Genomic DNA, 21,822 nt, shown 5'->3' on the forward strand with positions numbered 1-21,822 from the left:
AGATAGTGGGAACCATGATGGTTTCAGAGCTGATGATCTCCGAGGGTTTTGCTGAGACTCTGTTATCTTACATTACAACTAAAGTAGCATTGGCAGAGGAGGTACAAGAGAGGTACAGTGGATAGTTAAGAGCATGATTCTGAAGTCTGAGTACCTGGGTTCAAATCTGACTCTAGCATTTATTTGCTGTGAATCTTGGACAAGTCACTTAAACTCTTTGCATCTAAGTTTTCACATCTACAAGTAATGATTATAATAGTTCCACATCACAGTGTTGTGAAAATTAAAGGTAAATTTTAAATAAAATAAATTTAAATTGCCTAGAAGAGTACTAGATACTAATATGTTTATATTATATATAACACTATTATAAAATTATAATATGTTAAATTATATTTTATTAATATATATTATTTTATAATATCCTATTACTATATTGTAGTTAGGCCCCTGAGAGTTGTACCTTTCAACCAAGGTAGATTTGTCTAATCTTCTCAAAAATTTTAAATGTAAAAATATATGAAATAGACTAGCAAGAAACATCAAATTGAAATACTGACTCTTTTTTGTTTTTAAGCCTGCTGGCTTTCAGACTAGTGCTTAACCATTGGTTTTCCTGATTGTCAGGCCTTTGGACTTGGACTGGAATAACACGATCAACTTTCCTAGGTCTCCCGGCTGCCAGCTTTCTGACTGCAGATCTTGGGACTTCTCACCCTCCACAATGCATGAGCCAATTTCTTATAATAAGTCTATCTGTATATATCTATATTATCTATCTATCTATCTATCTATCTATCTATCTATCTATCTATCTATCTACCATCTATCTATCTATCTATCCTATTTTTTCTGTTTCTCTAGAGAACACTAATACAGTAAAATTTCCAGAAAATTAAGGACAGATAGTTTATTCTTTTTCTAATACACTGAGGCATACTGGTCCATTTTTCTTCAGAGCTAAGATCTCTTATCAAAGAAATGAAGAGGTTTATTTACAAGGACAAGTCTGTGGAAAAATGATAACACTAAAGAAAAGTGAATTCCATCACTGCTTAAAATTGTAATGGCTACGTGATGTCTGCATATATATCTAGAGAATAAACAGTCTTTCATCATTTTTTAGTAGGTCTTTCCAGCTCCTCATGAGCTCTGAACTTAGAGTTAGAAAAATGAGGAGGTAGAATAATCTGGCAGCTAGAAGGTCACTTCTCCATAAGCTACGAGTATTTCTTAAACTGCTTTCCCCCCACCCAATGTATAACACAACCACAGCTACAGAGGAAAAAAAATCGTTCCCTCTGCAAATCTTAACTTAAGGTTACCTGAAGCTTATCTATTGACATATCATTTTACACCAACATGACTACTAGAGTTATTATAGTTATTTATAATGTTGAATAGTCTTCCTTGGAAACACTTAATGACAGGCTCCATATATCTATCACTTACAACTCTTAGCTAGTGTTACTCTAATGGAACAGAATGATTTTATTGAACGACTCAGTTAGTAGTGATTGGTTGAATATACTATTCTGTATATTTAGCAGGGTATCATACTAAATTTGAACTCTTACCTGATCTGTTACAGTGGGCAGTTGAAGTTTGACTTTTCTACATGCTTTAGACATTGAATATGAATTCCTCATGTTTAGCATTGTTAAATACAGCTATCTACTTTATACTATTGAGTGGAATGAATAGCTATGTTCTCAGACCTGGATCAATAATTTCCATGTAACTATGACTATTTTTTTAAATCTTTATTATATAATAATTAATATCATATCTATGTATAATTTCTTATAATTCACATTTTATTTAGAGTTGCCTTACTTATTTTGAATTCCCCTCAAAAATCCTATATAAAACAATCATCAATTTCTAGACTTTTACTAATAGTTTTTGAAGTGGGTGGTAAAAAACAATTTTTTAATAAAATTAAAGCTGGATACAGAATATGAAAAACTATCAAATGTGAGAACTATGTATCATCTATTGAAGCACTAAATGCACATTAGCTCATATTTATAAAAAGGAAGTATACTAATAATTCTATAGGCTGAAATTCTACCTCAACTTCTACCTAAAAAAGAAATACTATTTTAAATAAGATCTATATCCTTGATCATATGGGTGAATATTTTACCAATTTGATATTTGAACATCTTTGATAAATATATATAACTGGAGATTTTAAACAAACACAATTACAGTTGTTAATAAAGACATAATATATCCAAATATTCGGATAACATGTATCCGAAGCTTGAGACTGACTTTTCTTGAGGCTTATAAAATCAGTCTCATTTCTTGCTAGTCCACTATTCAAATCAATAGCCTGTTTTACTATCTATTTTAGGAGAACTAGTTTCCATAATTCAAAATTAAAATAGCCTAACTGGATTTTCATTACATTAAAAAACCCATTATAGTTAAATCTGGAATTTTGTGAACAAAATAAAGGATGCTTCAGTCCCTGCTTAAAAGAGTTGAGGATTTTGGCAGCCTCTCAATTCTCCATCTGTAGCTTCTCCAGGATAACAAATCCATGAAGCAGAGGGGAAGGACTTCTCCAGCACATGTACAGCATTGGCCAATGCAAAGCCTCTTTGCCTGGATGGACCATTTTATGTTTTGTTTCACTTTGTTTTCCCCAGAGCTTTTTCTAGTGCATTTGTAGACTATATATAGGTGGAAATACAAATAAAGAAAATGGTGATGAGGTAAAATACAGAGTATTAATAATATAAAAATAACTTCATTCATGAGCTATATTTTGTAGAAGACAAATGAAAGTTAAAAGCATAATCATTTCAGCTTTGAATTCCTCGAATACAAGAGGTAGAAGGTAAACTATGATGATTGTTTAGGACATTTGCTGTGGAAATTGAAATCATTAAAGGCACATAAATTTCATGGCTTTATTTTTATTTATTTTTTTTTACATTACATGATCTTCTAGGTTTATTTCACATATTTCTCAGTTTTTATTAGGTTGATGCAAAAGTAGTTGCGGTTTAAAAGGTTAAAAATAATGGCAAAACCCGCAATTACTATTGCATGAAACTAATAAATACCAAAGGTGACTAGGATTGAGAATCTAAGAGATTTGTCATTTATTAAAATACCAGGTAGGATGTAGGGACATAAAAATCCCCCAAATAATTGTGATTTCAAAACAACAGGAAGATTCAATGTTACCATCTTCCCCTGGCCAATGATCTTTTCCAGTTCCCATTGCTCCATCATCCGAAATTCATTCGGTTTAAAACTAAGGATGGCAAAGCACAAGCACTTGTTGGAGTGTCAACATTTTAGGCTGTTAACTGTGGTTTATAACATCATCTCTTTGGATGGCAGGACCAGGCTTTGTTAGGAAATACTGAGAAGGCAGTTCACAAACACACTACGCTTCTGGGAGAGGACATGCCAACCATTGAAGCAGAGCAAGCACAGCGGGTTCTGGGCAGAGGACAATTCCATGGGCTTCATACATTTATCACTCCAGCCACAGAGCATTCAGGCACGTCCTTGTATGTTCTTCTGGTCTGCTTTTTTTTTTTTTTTTTTTTTCCCTTGTACTACTTCACCCTGCCCTCAAACTGGTTGATCAACTTATTCTTGGGATTTTACACATGAACATCCTCAGAGAAAAGCAAAAACAAAAGCAAAAACATGAACTTACCTGGTATTTTTGTTGTTTTGATTGAAGTCTGATTCTCAGCTTTAGAGGAAAGAAAATCACTAAAATTAAATGTTGAATGTCAGATCTATTGTCATAATTGTTTCAGGTGGCAAATGGATATAGAACTCATTTCTGATTCACTCATTTCTGATTCACTTTTTCTCAAATTATAAAATCATGAGGCTTCATGATTAAAAGATACTTTAGATTAGGGGTCAACCAACTTTTTCTAACAGGGCCAAAGAGTAAATATTTTAGGCTTTGTGGACCCTAAGTCTCTGTAGCAACTTTGCTGTTGTCATCTGAATGCAGCTTTACATAATACCTGTATTCCAATGAAACTCTACAGAAAAACAGGTGGGGGCCAGATTTGGTCTGCAGGCCACAGTTTGTTGTTGACCTTACTTTAGAACATCTAGTACAAACTCACATCTTGAATATGCCTGATAACACAGACAACTACAGATCCTTTGGCAGGTGCTTCATGAGTGGCACTGCCATGTGTCATTATTTCTAGTAAGATCTGATGCATTTCCTGACCTGGGGAAGATTCAAGAAGGTTTAGACAGATACCTTTGAAACTTAGGGAATTCTTTAAAGTCAGTACAATCCAGAAAAGCTTTCTAGAAGTAAAATTACTTGAGAGAATTATAATCAAAGTTCAATTTAACAACTTTGAGTATATGCATCATGAACAAGATTTGCCATGTGAAAAATATAGAAAATATTTTTGAAACCAATGGAGGCCCAATTAATATGTTTAAAATATCCATTGGCCTCCTTTGTATCTTCACTTGACTGTTTATCAGCATCTCCAATTTAACACGCCCAAAACAAAACTCTTGACTGATAGACTTAAAGCTGCCTCTACCCCCGCCTTCTTGGTTCAATGCATAGCACAATTTCCCCCACTAGTTGCACAAGTCAAAAAAGTAGTGGCCTTTTTTTGATTCTCCTCTTTTTCTCACCCCTATCAGCTCTAGTTTCATAATGTATTCCAAATATGTCTCACCATTTAATCAGCTACTGTTCATCTGGAACCCATATTTCTTCCCTCAGTACCTGCAACAGCCACCTAGAAAAATCTTTTTAAATTTAAACTTGGCTGCTCCAATGGCTCCTTATTTTTTCGACTAAAGCTGGCAAGTCTTTATAGGATGCAGTCCATGCATTGCTCCTAAATTCATCTCCAACCATTCAGCCCATTTAGATCAAAGTGGGTAGGGGCTCTTCCCACCTCAGGCTTCTCTCCTTGCTCTTCCCTAAATCTGTGTTGTTCTCTCAAACCTGTATTGGCTTCCTTTTACCTTTCACGACTCTGCTCAGGTGTCACCACTCAGAGAAGTCTCTTCCAACCAACTTATCTAAAATTATCTCCACATTTCCCTTCACACTAGTCTACCATTCTGCATCACTTGCTCAACAGTACTTTTTTTTTTTTAACTACAGTGACATTCACTTTATTAAAATCTTGTTGTTGTTGTTGTTGTCAGGATGTAAACTCCTTGAGGACAGAGATCTCTCTTCCTTTTATTGAATTTTAAAATTAAAGTATAGTTGATATATAATATTATATTCGTTTTAGGTAACCAACATATTGATTCAACAGTTTTATGTATTACTAGGTGATCACAGCACATCTAGTAAACCATCTGTCGCCATGCAAAGTTATTATAATATTATTGACTATATTCCCTTTGCTGTATATTATATCCCTGTGACTTATTGTTTTATAACTGGAAGTTTTTACCCCTTCACCTTTTTCATCCATAACCCCCACTTCCCTCCCCTCTGGCAAACATCATTTTGTTTTCTGTATCTGTGGGTCTGTTTTTCGTTCTCTGTATCTCTATTTCTGTTTCGTTTTGTTTGTTCATTTGTTTTGTTTTTAGATTCCACATATAAGTGAAATCATATTGCATTTGTCTTTCTCTGTCGGACTTATTTCACTGAGCATCATACCCTCTAGGTCCATCCAAGATTTCTTGTTTTACTCCAAGCCAATTCCAGTGCTCACTGCCTGAACATAGCAAAACAGGGCTCCAGTAAACACATATGGAATGAACAAATGAGAAATAATAATAATAATAATAATAATAATACCTACCTAAATTTAATTTTAAGGGAAAATTAATGCTTTATTTAAAAAACCTAGTTGGATAATCATAGATACCATTTTTAAATCAACTCTTATGATCAGTTTCATATATTGGTTGTTGATGTCTACAAGAGAGATATTATTTTCATTTGGCACGTCTGCAAATATTTTTTGAGAGAAGTGAAACAGCTTCTCAAGGGGTTGGGCAATGATTATAATTCAGGTCTGTGTCCATCTTCTTTTACTAAAATAGATAGTATTTCCTTCCACTAAACTGTTCTGAAATGAACACTTATGTAATTTAGTCCTACTTTTGATAACTAGTTAAAATAGCTTTGAACACGGCAAAATTTGTATTTGGAAGATACAGTTAAAAATCTTTATAATAGCTGCTAGAGGATTAGAATACAAAGACAATCTAAACCCTTTGTTCACCTTGCTATTAATATCAGATCATAAGCTTTTTTGCTGATAGACTTAATTGATAATGAAAAACTTTTCAATTCATATTCTTTATTTGTGTTTTTATCAGGCTTCAAAAATGTATAACAATTTTAGAAGGACTTATCATATAAAAGAAAAAATAAGTACAACTTAAGGTGTGCCAGAATACTACATATATATATATATATATATATATGTATATATATATGTGTGATATATATATATATATATATATATATATATATATACCAATTCAAAACTCTTATATTGAATCCTAAATAAATTTGTTGTTATTCTGAGGACAAAATTCTGCAAATCTTAAATATTTAATCAACACTGGGATATATACCTTTTTTTCTGAAATCAAGAGCTATTATTTTGAAGATAATACAGCATTTTCATATGGTATACCACTTTCAAATTTGGACTCAATTTTGTGGATATAAAAGCTTAATAGTGATTAGTGCTATGAATATTGCTAAAGTCATGGGCACTAATGAAAAGTGAAGATAATTATAATTATCCCTGGTTATTATTTATAGCCTTCATGGTACACATGTGTTTTGAGAAAGAGTCAAGCTCTGATCTATAGAGGAAGTGAGTAAAGTCAAATAGCAAATAAGTGTAATGCATTCTGTTAACATATTCTCAAACTTAGATGTTTAATAAAGACCAAAACCTTAGTCAGGGTGGTTGGCAAATTAAAATGTTTGTTGACTTTAATTCTCTAGTATGAAACTAAAGTCTTATGAAATGCAAATGAATTTCTAAAGTACTAAACTTTAATCCACATTAATCCAAAGCTAAACTTTACTCAAACAATTAACTTTTAAAATAGAAAGCTTAAACAATAAACACACAACTTTGCTAAATATTCTTATTTTGCAAAGAATATTATGTTTTCCGCTATATAGAGCTGTATATAGTTACACGCAGAACGTGATATAGGTCCAGGAGAAAAAATATATGCAGTCATTCCCATATATAATTCTTTATTGATTTGCTTAAAAATAATTTACAAAGAACACTTGAAGTTTTCCTTATCATTCTCAAGTACATGGCATTGACTGAGTCATTATATGTGAGATTATTTCTCCTTTGTCTAAACCGTGGTTTGTGATTAAGACTTTGTTATCTTGTGGATTCCTCTTGTATCTGCCCACAAGAAATGATACAACCTAATTAAGTAGCATATAAGAAACATTATGATTAAGTTCCCAAATAAGTGGCATAGATAAATAGTGCCATTCACAAAAGAAATAATTAGGCTGGGATATCAGATACATTAATGTTTTCCAAAGGATGTGATGCATAGCGTTGGCTGAGAGATTCTAAAAGGTGATACTAGAAAGTGGCATTAAATAAGATTGAAACGCTCAATTAGAAAGTTATTTTCTTTTCAGCTTCTTTTCAGTTTATTTGATTATTTCAATGAGGACGTTTTAAAATTTCAGTTTGATGTAAATATGTCACTCGTACCTAACATGGGTTTATCTTGTGTTTTTTTTTTCCTTTTTTTCAGGGGAAAAGGGAGATACAGTGCATAACTAGCACAGATTATGCAGTCATTTCCCACATTTGGCGAAATCTCAGGGGTCAGCACATCTGGAGTGCAATAGACAAGGCTGGCGCTGGGAAAACCATCTTTGTAATCATGATATCTCCCTTGTCAGGTAAGTGTTTGATTTATTTATTTTTAAAACTAGGACAAGCAAGCCTTAAACTCAGAGCCTTTGGCAAGTAATCGAGCTAGAATGTAATTTTATTTTGCTTACATCATAGTGATTTTATAGCTCCTATTTATGCCAATTGAAATTGAGTTTTCATTTATGATGGTTTCCTTTTCAAACAAATTTAAAAATAAAAAGTGCATCAACTTGAAGAAAATACTAAATAAAAAATAGTGCAGATGGTACACATATCTGGCAATACTCATTAAGTCATGGGAAATACTGAAGTAAAATCTTGTAGCAGTCCTTTATGGATGTGTAGAATTCAAATAAGCAATTGGGGGAAGGACGAGGGGAAAAAGAAATAAGGACCATACACATGAGGAAGGCAGGAAACACACACACACACACACACACACACACACACACACACACACGAATAAATTTGTCATGGTGGGTAACAGCGAGAGAACAACCATGGTTAGAATCGTAGGTTTATATTCAGTCAGTCAGTCAATCTTTTGTGTTATCACACCTACTTGTCAATCATATGATACACCCAATTAAAAGCTAGTTGTTTTCTACTTCCTTTAGATACTTTATGTAAAATAATTGTGACATGAACAAATATGGTATAGTGAGTTTATGGGGTTTGAGACAAGAAAAACTGTGTTTGAATTTCATCTTTTTAATTTAACCTTGGCCAAGTTATTTTACCTTTCTGAACCTATTTCCTTATTTGTGAAACTGGTATTATCAACTTTGCCTGGCTTTTTCAAGGACTACTATTAATAAACTAACAGCTAAAATGTATTAATTGTTTTTTTAGACACTGTTTTAAGCTTTATGTGTTTTTATCTCTTTTAATCTTCACAAGAATCCTGTAAGGGTGTAACATTATTAAGCCTGTTTTACAGATGAGAAAACTGAGGAGTTAAATAGACTACCATAGACCAAATAAATTGTTGTGCTATCATTTGAGCCTGAGCAATTTGACTTCAGCATCATTATTTATAACAAATAAGCTAAGTTCCTCTTGGCATGATTAGAATGTGCTTTTTTTATTTTAAGAAGGGTGTGTTGCCTTGCAAATCATAGGCTCGCACGTAAGCTACTCTCATGTTCAGCCAGTGATATATCTAAAATGTCTACTTGGTTATTGTACAATTGTCTATGTTTTTTGTATGAAAATAAACTCCATATTAAACTAAGATAAATTATGCAAAAGGAAATATATAATAAACTATTTATTATATGTAAATACAATTAACTCCTACTTAATAACCTATTGTAATAACTTGTAAGATTACTTATAAATGTTATTCATTTCTACTTAACAAATTTTCCCCTCAGATTTCAAGTCTGTAATACTATATATGCTGTGGTAGCAGAAGCTCTGGCTTGGAAAAACCCTTAGAAGTATTTCTATTCAAGTACTTGCCTTAGTAGTGTTATGTATGGCATTTTGCCCATCTCCATTTGCCTTCTACCTAAAATCTTATTCCACATGTTTTCCTCTGCCAAGTCAGAATTCACCAAAGGAAGAAAGAGCAATAATCTCTTCTTCGCCAATCTGTCAGGCGTGGTACACGATGACTGCTTTCAAATCTGGTTATAGAAAACTGAATGACTAAGTTCCCAGCAAGGAAAGCATATTTTTTCTTTCTTCTTTCCATCTTCTTTTTCCTTTTCTTTTCTCAGAATCCATCAGGATGTGCACAGGAAATGAAAGAAGAGTCAGAGAGGATGCCACATTTTTAAGACATTAACAGAAATAAGGAATTCAGGAAGAGGAGAAGATTTGTATCAGGTTGGTGCAAAAGTAATTGCAGATTTTAAGGTTAAAAATAATTGCAAAAAATGCAATTACTTTTGCACCAACCTAATAGTTTTATGACAGAGTTTTATACCCAGTCTTTGCACCGTGTATATCCTGGAGGGCGGGGACTCTTGTAATTGACATTTCCTTTCAATCACCCCTTCAGTGCCCAGCAAAGTAGCCCTGCACATAAACAATGACAAATGCACGGATGATGAAATCTAGGTGTAGCAAGGGTAAATTCAGGATCTGATCTGGAGTAGGTAAAATGGTGACCTCCTTCCGTCCATGAAAAGATATGTGTACCTGGAATTTGTGACTGTGACCTTAGTAGAAAAAGGGTCTTTGCAGATGAAATTAAGGATCTTGAAATGAGATCTTTCTAGATTAGGGTGGGCCCTAAATACAATGACACGTGTCTTTATATGAGAAAAGACACAGACAAAATAGGAGACACAGAGGAGAAGGCCATGTGAAGATGGAGGCAAAGACTAGAGCCAAACCTAGGAATGCAGAGGATTGCTCTCCATCCCCAGAAGCGGTGTGGCATGCTGGGCACAGAGATGCTCTCTCCCAAGGTTTTTTAGTGTCTAAATCAATGTATTAGTTAATTCAAAGGGCCCTCGTTTCATTAATTATACAGTTAGAGCACTGAATTAATGAGGATTTCTACCATAAAACTTCTAGGATTCTAGCAATGTGTCTTCTGTAGGCAGAATGAAAGAGTAAAACAGGAGAAATGCTAAGAGTTTTAAGACAATGGGAAAAGATTAGAGAGCAATGCTTTGAGGCTATGCTTTCTTTTGACCTACATTCCACCTTTCTGGGGAATAAAGCAGCAAATCTCATTAACTCTTCTCTACTCTAAATCAAACCTGCACTTGAGATGATGTACCCACAATGCCTTTATCTGATAATCACTATTCAAGGACCCATTGCCCATATGTTTAAGAGGAAGATGAATCTTCAGCTGTTCAAACTTCCCCAAACAGTAGGATGTTTTATTCTCTTTCTGTCTCTCTGTCTAATTCTCTGACTAATTCTGAATATTTGTGTGTATGAGGAGTGGAGATGGAAAGGGAACATTGACCTGCTAACCAGGAATCTGGGCAGGCTCCTGGTTTCATCATGCACAAATGGAAAGGTTGAGTCCATGCTAAATAGGAAGCACCTTGAGGAATGAGAAGCAGGTGGGGAGGAATGAGTTTTGTACCGAAAAAAATCTAAAGGGCTTAGTATAGAACTGGTTAATCAAGTGACAAATGCAAAGGGCAGCAGTAAATATACTTATTTCATTATCTTGCTTTCCAGGGTGTTTCATTTTTTCAAGAAATAGCTTTGTGGTTTTTTTTTTGTTTTTTTTTTAAGCTGCTTGGAAGAAAGCCACTTCTGTGTTTAGAAGCTCAATAAATACAGTATTTCCCAGAACTAAGATACAGAGGGCATTTTACTGCATGAATCAAAGTAAAATTAGAAGTCGTAAGGGGCTCATGAGGCTGACCACACTTCTGTATAATTGCAAATTTTAATAAACTATGATCTCTGAATGACATTTTCCTCATCAGTCACTGAATGGGTATTAGTGCAGCATATAAATTATTTAAGTGTAATTTTCAGCTGCTACACATTTTGCAGATGCATATTTACTTTTATTCTTGTTTGTATTTGGGGCAATCATATTATGAGATGAATGGGATTTTGGCTTGCTAAGGGCACCTTTCAGACATAAATTGCCTACAAAATAGATTCTACTTATGAGAAGCAAAAACACTGCCACAAGGAAGTGTTCATCATATGAAGAAGAAATGACCTAGCTCATCAAATTCATCTATGTGGCGACTGTCTCATGAAATTATTAGTTCACAATTATGATGTGAAATTAGACTCCTTCTAGATAATCTCCTTTTTGTTGTGCTTAAGATAATTACAATAAAAAGGAAGAATATTGATGTTTTTATGTGTTTTGAGACAAGAGTGGGGCCTTGGACATCCATGGTTCCCACTTGCCATCTCCTTCTATATTAGAGGTCTCCCAAGAAGAAACTTGGAGACTGCGAGTCATTTATAGTTGCTTCTTATTAAGGACAATGGCTATGCCAAAAATACATCCCTTACTTATAATGAATGATATCTGGTAATGCTGTTATGGCAGATTATTAGACTTCTAGTAATGATGTTTTGACTAAAAGTACATATTACTTCATATCATGGAGGCCAGGATGTGGGAGGTGCTTGTTGTAAAGACATATGTGGACTAGAACTGGAAATTTGTCAGAAATTGGGGAGCTCTAGGTCCTGCTACCCTCTCTGTCTCTCATAAACAACTTTATCTTGATCATATGGTCTCTCCATTTCCAACGTACTCTTTCTCCATTCTTCTCTGTCAACTCTACTTAAAGCATTTGCTTCATTATGTCATAGACATGTGTAGAAATCACCACGGCTTTTTCAGACTCTCTCACTCTACTAAAACCTTACTGCTTCAGTTCCCACAGCTAATCAATTTTTAAATTCAGTTTTGTAGTTCAGATTACCCAGAAAGGAAATTTGATTGGCTGAGTTCAACATTTTCTTCTCTTCTGTTTTTAAACAATGTTTTATACAGAAATTTACAACTAAATTCACTCATTTTCATTACACAACTTAAATAATTTTTAGTAAATTTATAGAGTTATGCAACCATCACTATAATTCAGTTTTTATCCAGATTATGTTTTCATCAATGCAAAAAACTCCCTTGAGCCATTTTGAAGTTAATCCCCCTCCTACCTGCAGCTTTAGGCAAGCACTTATCTGCTTTCCATCCCTATAAAAATGTTCATGCTGGATATTTTATATAAATGGAATCATACAATATGTCATGTTTTGTGAAAGGCTTTTTTTCACTGAGCATGATGCTTTTGAGGTTCATTGTGTGATAGCATATGTTGGTATTTTGTTTCTTTATATTGCTGAAAAGTATTCCATTGTATGGATAGCCTATGTTTTGAAATACTCCAAATCCATTCCAAATGGAAAATCCCATTGCAATGGGATTCCATTTCATCAGTTAATGACCATTTGGATGGTTTCCAGTGTGATTATTATGAATAATGCTACTATTAATATTCATCATCTCAGTAACCCACAGTCTTGATTACTACAGCTTCAGAGTATGTTTTGAAATTGGCTTGTATAAATCCTCCTACTTCATTCCTCTTTTTCAAAAGTATTTTGGCTATTCCAGCTCTTTTTCATTTCTATGTATATTTTAGGATCATCTTATCAATTAAAAACAACAACAAACTATGATTCTTATAGGGATTGCACTGAATATATTCATCAATTATTTATCAACTTGGGAAAAACTGTCATCTTAAAATTTTGAGTCTTCTAATCCATAAATATGGATTTAACTAATATCTCCCCATTTAACTAGATATTTAATTTCCCCACAGAAATTTTTTGTAGTTTAGTGTATAAATCTTACATTTCTATTGTTCAATTTATTCTTAAATGTTTTATTCTTTCAGATGAAATTGTAAATGACATTATTTCCTTCATTTTATTTTTGAATTATACATTATTAATATATAGAAATGAAATACTCTTTATTAGTTCTCACAGTTTTTGTGGATACTTTGGATTTTCTACATAGATAAGAATGTAGTCTGCTAAGAAAAAGTGTTTTATGTTTTTCTTTCCAATCTGGATGAATGGATCTATCTATCTTATCTATCTATCTATCTATCTATCTATCTATCTATCTATCTATCTATCTATCTATCTATCATCTATCACCTTTTTGTACTCTAGAATCATTGATTATAACTTGGAATAGAAGTGGTGATAATGGACATCTTTGCTGTGCTCCAGATCTTTAGAGAAAAGTATTAAATTTTTCACTAAGTATGATGTTTGCTGTATGTTTTTTATAGATGCCCTTTATCAATTTGAGAAAGTTTCGTTTTGTTTCTAGAGTTTCACTAAGAGTTTTAATTATGACTGGGTGTTAAATTTTGTCAAATGTTTTTTTCTGAGCCTGCTAATTCTAATATTGTGTATTACATTACTTGATTTTGATATACCAAACCAACTTTGCATTTCTGGATAAATCCCACTTGTTCATGTTTGATATACCGTTTTATATGCTACTGAATTTGGTTTGCTAATATTTTATTAAGGATACTTGTACCTGTGTTTATGAAGAATTTGGCCTATAGTTTTCATTTACTTGATTTTTCTTTTCATTCTTTCCTAGCTTTGGTATTAGGGTAATAGTGGCCTTAGATCATTACTTAGACAGTGTTTATTCCTCTTTACTTCCTAAAAAAAGCTTGAGAAAAATTTCTCTCATTTCTTTTTAAAAAGTGTTTTATAGAATTCACTAGAGAAGCCAACCTGGAAGTTTTCTTCATGGAACCATTTAAAATTTCTTATGCAATGTCTTTAAATGTTTTAGATCTTTTCAGACTTCCTATCTTCTTGAGTCAGTTCTAGAATTTGTTTCCAAGAATTTTTCCATTTCATCAAAGTTGTCTAATTTGTTGACCAAGCTCACCTTTTTGTGCCAGGTGATATCATAGATTAGTGCCCAGCCTTGAATTGGTCCTCCTTGGCACCCACCCATTTGTGGCTATAGATGGATAGAGTATCACTGTGCAAAGCAAAGCTGCAAAGTGGTTGCACTGTTTAGGAGAGACTAGGAGAGAATACAAGTAGGGCATGGTTCTTCGATAACAGTGAGCTAGAAAACATTCTGAGTCTAATTCTATCCAACACACTAGTTTAGCATTTCAACACAAATTTGTATACTTACTCTTGTGTTGAAAACTCTGGGATGTTGAAACAACATTTGAAAATGGAAGATTTGTCACTGTTTCTTTCGTGGTGATGAACTCATTCTTCGTGACAGCATTGGTTTTGGCTCCTAATTATGTAAAAAGAGCAGATTAAGGGTATAACCAATCACTAAACAGTCTCATTAGTATTAATATTAATATCCAGTCACAAGTTGAAGATTAGTTACTAAAAGTCTTCTGATCAAGATTTAGAAATCCAGCATTTCGATGTCTACCTTTTGGTGATTCCGTTAATTATATTAAAGGAAATTGGGGTGGGGGGGGATTAAACCCTGTTAAAGTTTGTCTCATTTGATCATAATAGAAACTTTATGAAGTAAGCAACAATTATGATCATAATTGTACATATGAAACTCAGAAAAGTTAAATAATTTCCCCCACAGTCACATAACTTGCAACAGGAGAAAGCCAGGATCTGAATATAAGCCTTTCTGATGCAAAAGTTAATCACTCAGCTACCCTAGAAAGGTGTGGTAAGGAAATAATACTAGTTGAAGATGGTAACATGGTTCCCGTGCTGTCTGGGAAACAACTTTCGAGTAGGTAGAATAGCCAGGAGGAGAGGGATAACAGGAAGTAAATAGATTTTTAATAATAGTTCATTTCTTCAGAAAAAAGGAAAATTTATTAAAAAAGAAAAGATATGCTGAGCTTTCAAAAGTAACATTGGAATAAGATTACCCAAAACACCTATATTTGCACAAATATTATAAAAATAGAATGATTGATGCCCTTTAGTCTTTTCAAAATCTAGTATGGGGAACATTGTGTTAGTGGTAAAGAAAAGGCAGGCATACCAGTTAGTAGTGTATGCCTAGTGAAGCTGGATATGATGTTGGCCTGGGGGAAGCAGTTTCTTAGATTCCTCTCACAAAATAAGCTGGACCCCTGAATTGCTGGTGCTTTCCATTCTGTGGCAATAAGCATCTATTGTGTAATGCAAATTCTTAGTGTAGTTGAGTAATTCATGCTAAATAAATTAATAGTTTGCAAGAAGACCTCATAGACAGTGGGTAAACATGACTTCAGGCAAAAAGGCTTCAGGCAAAAAGGCTTCAGGATTTGGCATGCAAACAGAAGTGAAATAAATTCAAATATAAGCTACAGCATTAACACTGTATATGAGAAAAATGAGTGGAACTGGGAATAAATTTCAGAAGCATCTCGAAGTATTAAATTGAGAGAGAAATACTTCAGGAAGCTTCTCAGTTTAATACTTTGAGATGCCTTGGATGTTTATACCCATATCCACTCATTCCTATTGTAGTAGGAAGGCAAAATTGATGTTTGTGATAGCATGGAAGTGGGGAGGTCACCCAACATGCAGGAACTTAATATTTGATGATAGAGGAATTTATGGGGGTAAAAAGTTTGCTTCTCACTGGAATTCTAAAAACATATGCTTAGAAACCATCAGAACAGAAGAATCTCAGAAATCTTTGGGGAATTCTTCTACATTGGAAAACATGAAAAAGCTATGCCGATGGCTTAAAAATATCATAGAATAAGGCCAACTTAACAGTCTTTGTGATAGAAAAAATAATATATAGCTACGAAAGATGTGGGGGGCTGTCAGATCAAAAAATACAAAGGGAGGAATATAACAATGGGATAGGTGGGTATGCGATGCCAAAAATTTTGCTTAGAAAATTGCCTATTATTAATGTGTAATATACTTCACAAATCAGAGTAGAATTAGAGCTCACACTCAATTCAGGACAGGCTGTCAATTACACAGTGCCAGTTAGGCAATGGAAGGAATCTTGAATGTTTTAAAGGCAATCAAAATATTTTTAAATATCCATTGTGGACCTAAAATGAATGGAATAAAAGATGTGGAGACTAATGCTGACACAGCTGTAAATTCTCAAATTTTGCTAATATACTGAAATGTTTCAAATCCTCGTCTGAAGAGAGAAAAAATTGGGTGATTGACATTTATTAAGATGAGACTCATAGTCTTGTGTTAACATGTTGTTAGAAAAATTGTCTCAATTGCATTTTTGGATTCATGCATAGTAGATTCTGGATTCCTGCCCCAAAGTGACTGCCACCTCAGAGAAAAAAGGAAACACAACTTTAAAGCTGTTCTTCAAACTTACATGGTTTGCTCTCTTTCAGTTTTTCTATCTGCCATTTCACCCCAGATTATACTATGTATCTGCTTTGATCTAGGTTCACATTGCACCATAAGTCTAGGAAATAATATAAGTATTAGGTTTGATGAACACTATTTTACTTGAGAAATACTTAAGTTGCAACATCAAGATAATATTGGCTTACTTTTAGGATTTGTGTTTTTGAAATTCATGTCCTTTTAAGTCTTAGAATTGTGTTATGAGTAGAATGCATGAAAAAAATATAAGAAATTTTTAATCCATGTTTAAATTGGAATAGGGAAAATCTAACACTAGAGATACTTGACAGAGACACATCAATACCAGAGTGTAAGTGGCTGCAGCCATACCCTTAAGTGAGAACCATTGGCCAGGATGAGCAGAATGAGTGTGAAATAGGGGCTATTTTATAATTGTCTTGGGATTATTAATATGAGATTCATTTTGTATATTTTGGGAGATTAAATTTTTGGGAGGCAGCAATAAATGTGGATATTATTTATATTAGAGATTTAAGGTGTGTTCACAACAGATAGAGTAGAAAAGGATGGATTATGAAATTAAATTGTACAGGGAAGGGGACTAAGCAACTTTATTCTTCTGGAATTATGTGATTTGAATTACACTATTGTTTTATCTAATGCACATAACAAAAGCTTCTTGTGTAGTCAATTTGTCTTCAGAAATAAATATTGGATAAGTGACTTTTTGACTCAGTTAGCATTTACTAAAGCATATGAGATAGAGTACTAGTGTTCTGGTATATAATTTAGTTTTGTGTTTTAAAAAAGATGTTTTTATAATCAAGTTATTTGGAGCTGCATGGATTTTAAAGTCAAATAAATGTCTTTGTTTTAGGATTACTAAAATTAAAAAAAGAATGTTATTGTGCATTGTAAAACCCTAGGGGTAGTATTTTCTAAATCAATTTCTAAGGACCTCAATTTTCAGGGATCATTTTGTGGACTAGTATTCCATAGAATTCTGTCCCATGACAACGTGGTAGTCTGAGATAAACTTATTTAAATTAATGTCTTGATGCGTTTAACTGACTTCTGGAGTAATATTAAAGAGCCATTCATAGAGAGATTATAAGGAGCATAAATGTTTATACCAATCGTCCTAGGGAGATGTGTCAAAGCATTGGTGAAGACTGGAAAAGAAGCATCTTAAGGTTTTACTTAGATTCACTTGATCTCCTCTCTTGGAGTAAGAAACAGTACCCCAGACTAAATAAATTGAATTGCTAAGCTCTAAATAAATAAATAAATAAATAAATAAATAAATAAATAAATAAATAAATAAATAAATAAATAAAGAGATGTGAAGTACTAAAGGCCAAACACCTGAAAAATTCAAGAAGAATTTAAGACTGCATCTCCTTTAGTCCTTTTGTCCTAAGGAAGAGAAACTCAAATAATTGAACCGGGCTATAATGGAGTTACAAAGATTTTTTTAAGAAAACAAAATGTTGGTGATGGAGAAATACAGGTAAAGTAGAACTACAGCTTTCAGTGGGAGTCAAAAAAAGGAGTTTTAGTTCCATGTGAATTTTATATATTTTCTTCGTATTATTTCAATGGAGGGCTAAGGGAAGGGTTCCAGGCCCTTTGGAATTGTGTGCTTACTGTTGTCCTCCTTCTTGCAAGACCAGTTAGGACCTGGGTATAAGCTCAAGGAAAGTGAGTCCGAATCGACCACTGTAGAGCTCCCTACAACTTAAGCTCGTTGCCTCACAGGGTGGTTAGGTGTCTCCTGATCTATCCATTATCTTACCAAGGTGAGTTGATATAGGAATTTGGGACTGATCCCAGGCAGGAATAGTTATACTTGTACTTAGAGAGGCTCTTTGCATATGTCCCCCGGAAATCAAATGGGTAGCGGGAGTTTGGTGACTTCAGAGGGATCTAGTAATTTGGGATTCTTTTCCAATCCTTCTGCTCTTTCTTAGAGACTGTATTAACAAGTAGATACTGACTTTTTACTTCCCTTAAAACCTATTTCAGCAGTGTTTCTCGGAGCCAGAGCAAATACTGGTAGGGGCTTCTCCTTTATTTTCTCATATTTAGTGGTCCTATTTACCCACAAGATCTTACATATCAGTGAATAATTAGCAGCAATGCTTATGGGGACTTGAAAAGCTTCTGGAACATTTGAGTTACCATTTTTGAAAATTGTGGTTCACAACAATTACCAATGGAGTATTCTCAGGTTAAGTGGTAAATAAAAAAGAGTTGCTTTGTTTGTTTTCCAATTATAGAATGCACATTTTTCTAAAAACTATGAATGGAATTTAAATAAACATAATATCTTATTTCAGTAATTTTTAACTGCACTACTGTAGGCCTAAGGGCTCAGTGGGGAAGCCTCATGGACTGACTACCTTTAGTAATAAAAAGGAGAAATGGTAGAAGTCCACCCTGCCCGCAAACACACAACACTACCACATTGTTTCAAACTGAGCCGTTCAACGTCTATTTGTTTGACATACTGGCATTTTGGACTTCCTCATAAGGTTTTCTGTAGATGTGTTTCTGCCAATTAAAAACATTTTAGATAACAATTGCCTTACTTACTAATCAGTTTCCAAAATGGTAACCTTCTCTATTCACACTAAAAGTAAGATGAAGAACATCAGAGAAGGCAGAAATAACATGATCTGTTGTTAATTGTGAAATTCATGGGAGAATAAAGTTTCTACACTACACTCAAGAACATGGCCTTTCACCTGGACTTGTTTACTCTTTTCTAAACACAATTCCAACAAGTTGTTGTTGTTGCTGTGTGTGTTAATGTGCTCCCACTTAAAGGAGCAAATTAAAAGAAATAACCATCCATAACAGATAGGCAATCTCACCAAAGGTATACCCTGACAACAGGAGAAAAAAGCAAGACCATGCACCAAAAACAGAAAAGCAAAGCAAAAAGTTACAGAATTTGCTGACAGTTTTGTAGCGAGAGGGGAAAAAATGCCATATAAACCTTGTTAATATTTGAGGGGCTCACTATTTAATAGCCAAGTGTAATAATTGAGATTAAAATAATAATACGGATTCATTAAGACATAGCTGATTATGAATTAGTTAAGTGGACAGAAATATTTGAAGTTAAAGGGCCAGGTTTCAAATTCCAAACTGTTATTATAAATTTTGTACATTTTTAATTGTCATTTGGCTTTTCTGAAACTTAGTTTTTTCATCTTTAAATAATAACTTTTAAACAATCTTCTATAAATGATAACATACTCTTTAGGCTGAGGGCCAAATACACTATTGTAAAAATAGTACTTTGAGAAAGCTTCAAACTACTTGCAAGTCATGTTTATTATGCTCTGCCTAAGGATATCCAATAATATACTTTAGAATAGTCTCTATATCATTTAAAGAATTAAATTAAATTTTAAAATTAGATGCTCAAAGGGGATAGCATCTGGTAGTAAATACACAGAAGTGGAAAATAATTTTTAAAAACATAGTGGGAAGAAATTCATAGATATGTAGAAATTATATAATATAAACAATATAATCCTAAATAACCAATGGATCAAGTATTAATCACAAAGTCTAGTAGAGAATACTTTGAGATGAAAGAACATAGAAACACAATATACTGAAATTTATGGGGCATAGGTATAAATACCTAAATCAAAAAAGAAGAAATATTTTATATCAATATACTAACCTGCAAACTTAAGAATTTAGAAACAGAAGTGAAACTAAACCCAAAGGAAGCAGAAGGAAAGAAATAATAAAGCCTAGAGAGGAAAGAAATACAACTGAGACTGGAAAAGCAATAGAGAAATCAATACAGTCAAAAGTTGGTTTTTTTGAAATGATCAACAAAATTGATAAACCTTTAGTTAGACTGACAAAGGGGGAAAAAAAAGAGCAGAAAGAGAGGACATTACTCCCATCTTTATGGAAATAAGAAGGGTGATAAGACAAGGCTATGAACAATTGTATGCCAACAAATTAGATAACCTACAGGAAATGTACAAATTCCTAGGAAATCACCAACCAACAAACTGAGTAAAAAAAAAAAAAAGTAGACAATCTGAATAGTCGTCTAATAAGTAAAGAGATTGAGATAGTAATCCAAAATTTTTCACAAAGAAAAGCTCAGGACCAGATGAATTTACTGATACATTCTGCCAGACATTTAAAGATTAATTACCTCCAATAAACACTTCGAAAAATTTGTGAAGGGAACACTTCCCAGTTCATCTATGAGGCTAGTACTAACCTGATACAAAAATCAGACAGAGATCACAAAAAAACTGCAAAGCTGTATCTTATAAATGTAGACACAAAATTACTTACAAAATAATACAAATCAAATCCAGCAACATATAACAAACGTTATGATTCATCCAGGAATGTAAGGTTGATTCAACATTCAGAAATCAATGTCATATGTCATATTAAGAAAATAAGGGATAAACACTACATAATAATCTCAATATACTAAGAAAAGCCATATGACAAAATTCAACACCCTTGCATGATAAAACACTCAATAAACTAGTAATGGAAAAGGAATTCCTCAACCTGGTAAAGGGCATCTATGAAAAGCCCACAATCGCATCATACTTAATGGTTCAAAACTGAAAGCTTTCCCTTATAATTAGGAAGAAAACAAGGATGTCCCCTTTCACCACTTTTATTCAATGTTGTACTGAAGGTTCTAACCAGGGTGAGAAAATAAAATACAAGTCATCCAGATTAGAAAGTAAAAAGTAAAACTATATCTGTAGATGAATCTTGTATATAGAAAATCCTGAGAAACACATACACACACATTAGAACCAATGAATGAGATCAACAAGATGGCAGGATACAATATCAATATGTGAGTATAAGTTGTATTCTATATAGTAGTAATGAACAATCCAAATATAAAATGAACAAAATGATTCCATTTTTAATAGCATCAAAATGAATAAAATATTAGGAATAAATTGAACAGAAGAAGGGTGAGTCTCTACACTGAAAACTGTAAATATTACCAAAGGAAATTAAATAAAACCTAAATAAATGGAAAGGCATCTCATATTCATGGATTGGAAGAATTAAGACTGTTAAAATGGTAATACTTCCCAAATTCATCTACAAATTCAATGTAATCCCTATCACAATCTCAGCTGGG

At 33.3% G+C, this 21,822-nt stretch overlaps 1 protein-coding gene and 1 pseudogene across 2 annotated transcripts in view; both read right to left on the minus strand.

Annotated features, from left to right (window-relative positions):
• The window catches only part of EMCN (endomucin), a 97,571-nt gene that overhangs the window by 24,502 nt on the left and 51,247 nt on the right, over nucleotides 1-21,822 (minus strand). For both annotated transcript variants that reach the window (XM_019757679.3, XM_019757678.3), the window contains exons 4-5: nucleotides 14,518-14,628; nucleotides 3,689-3,727 (exon numbers count right to left, since the gene is read on the minus strand). In XM_019757679.3, coding sequence (XP_019613238.3) covers nucleotides 3,689-3,727; nucleotides 14,518-14,628 — 150 coding nt within the window. The remainder of the gene's footprint in view (nucleotides 1-3,688; nucleotides 3,728-14,517; nucleotides 14,629-21,822) is intronic.
• On the minus strand, nucleotides 7,765-7,911 carry LOC141570315 (U1 spliceosomal RNA; annotated as a pseudogene).

This window comes from Rhinolophus sinicus, chromosome 1 (assembly GCF_057876585.1).
Source record: "Rhinolophus sinicus isolate RSI-liver-muscle chromosome 1, RSI-T2T, whole genome shotgun sequence".
NCBI lineage: Eukaryota > Metazoa > Chordata > Mammalia > Chiroptera > Rhinolophidae > Rhinolophus > Rhinolophus sinicus.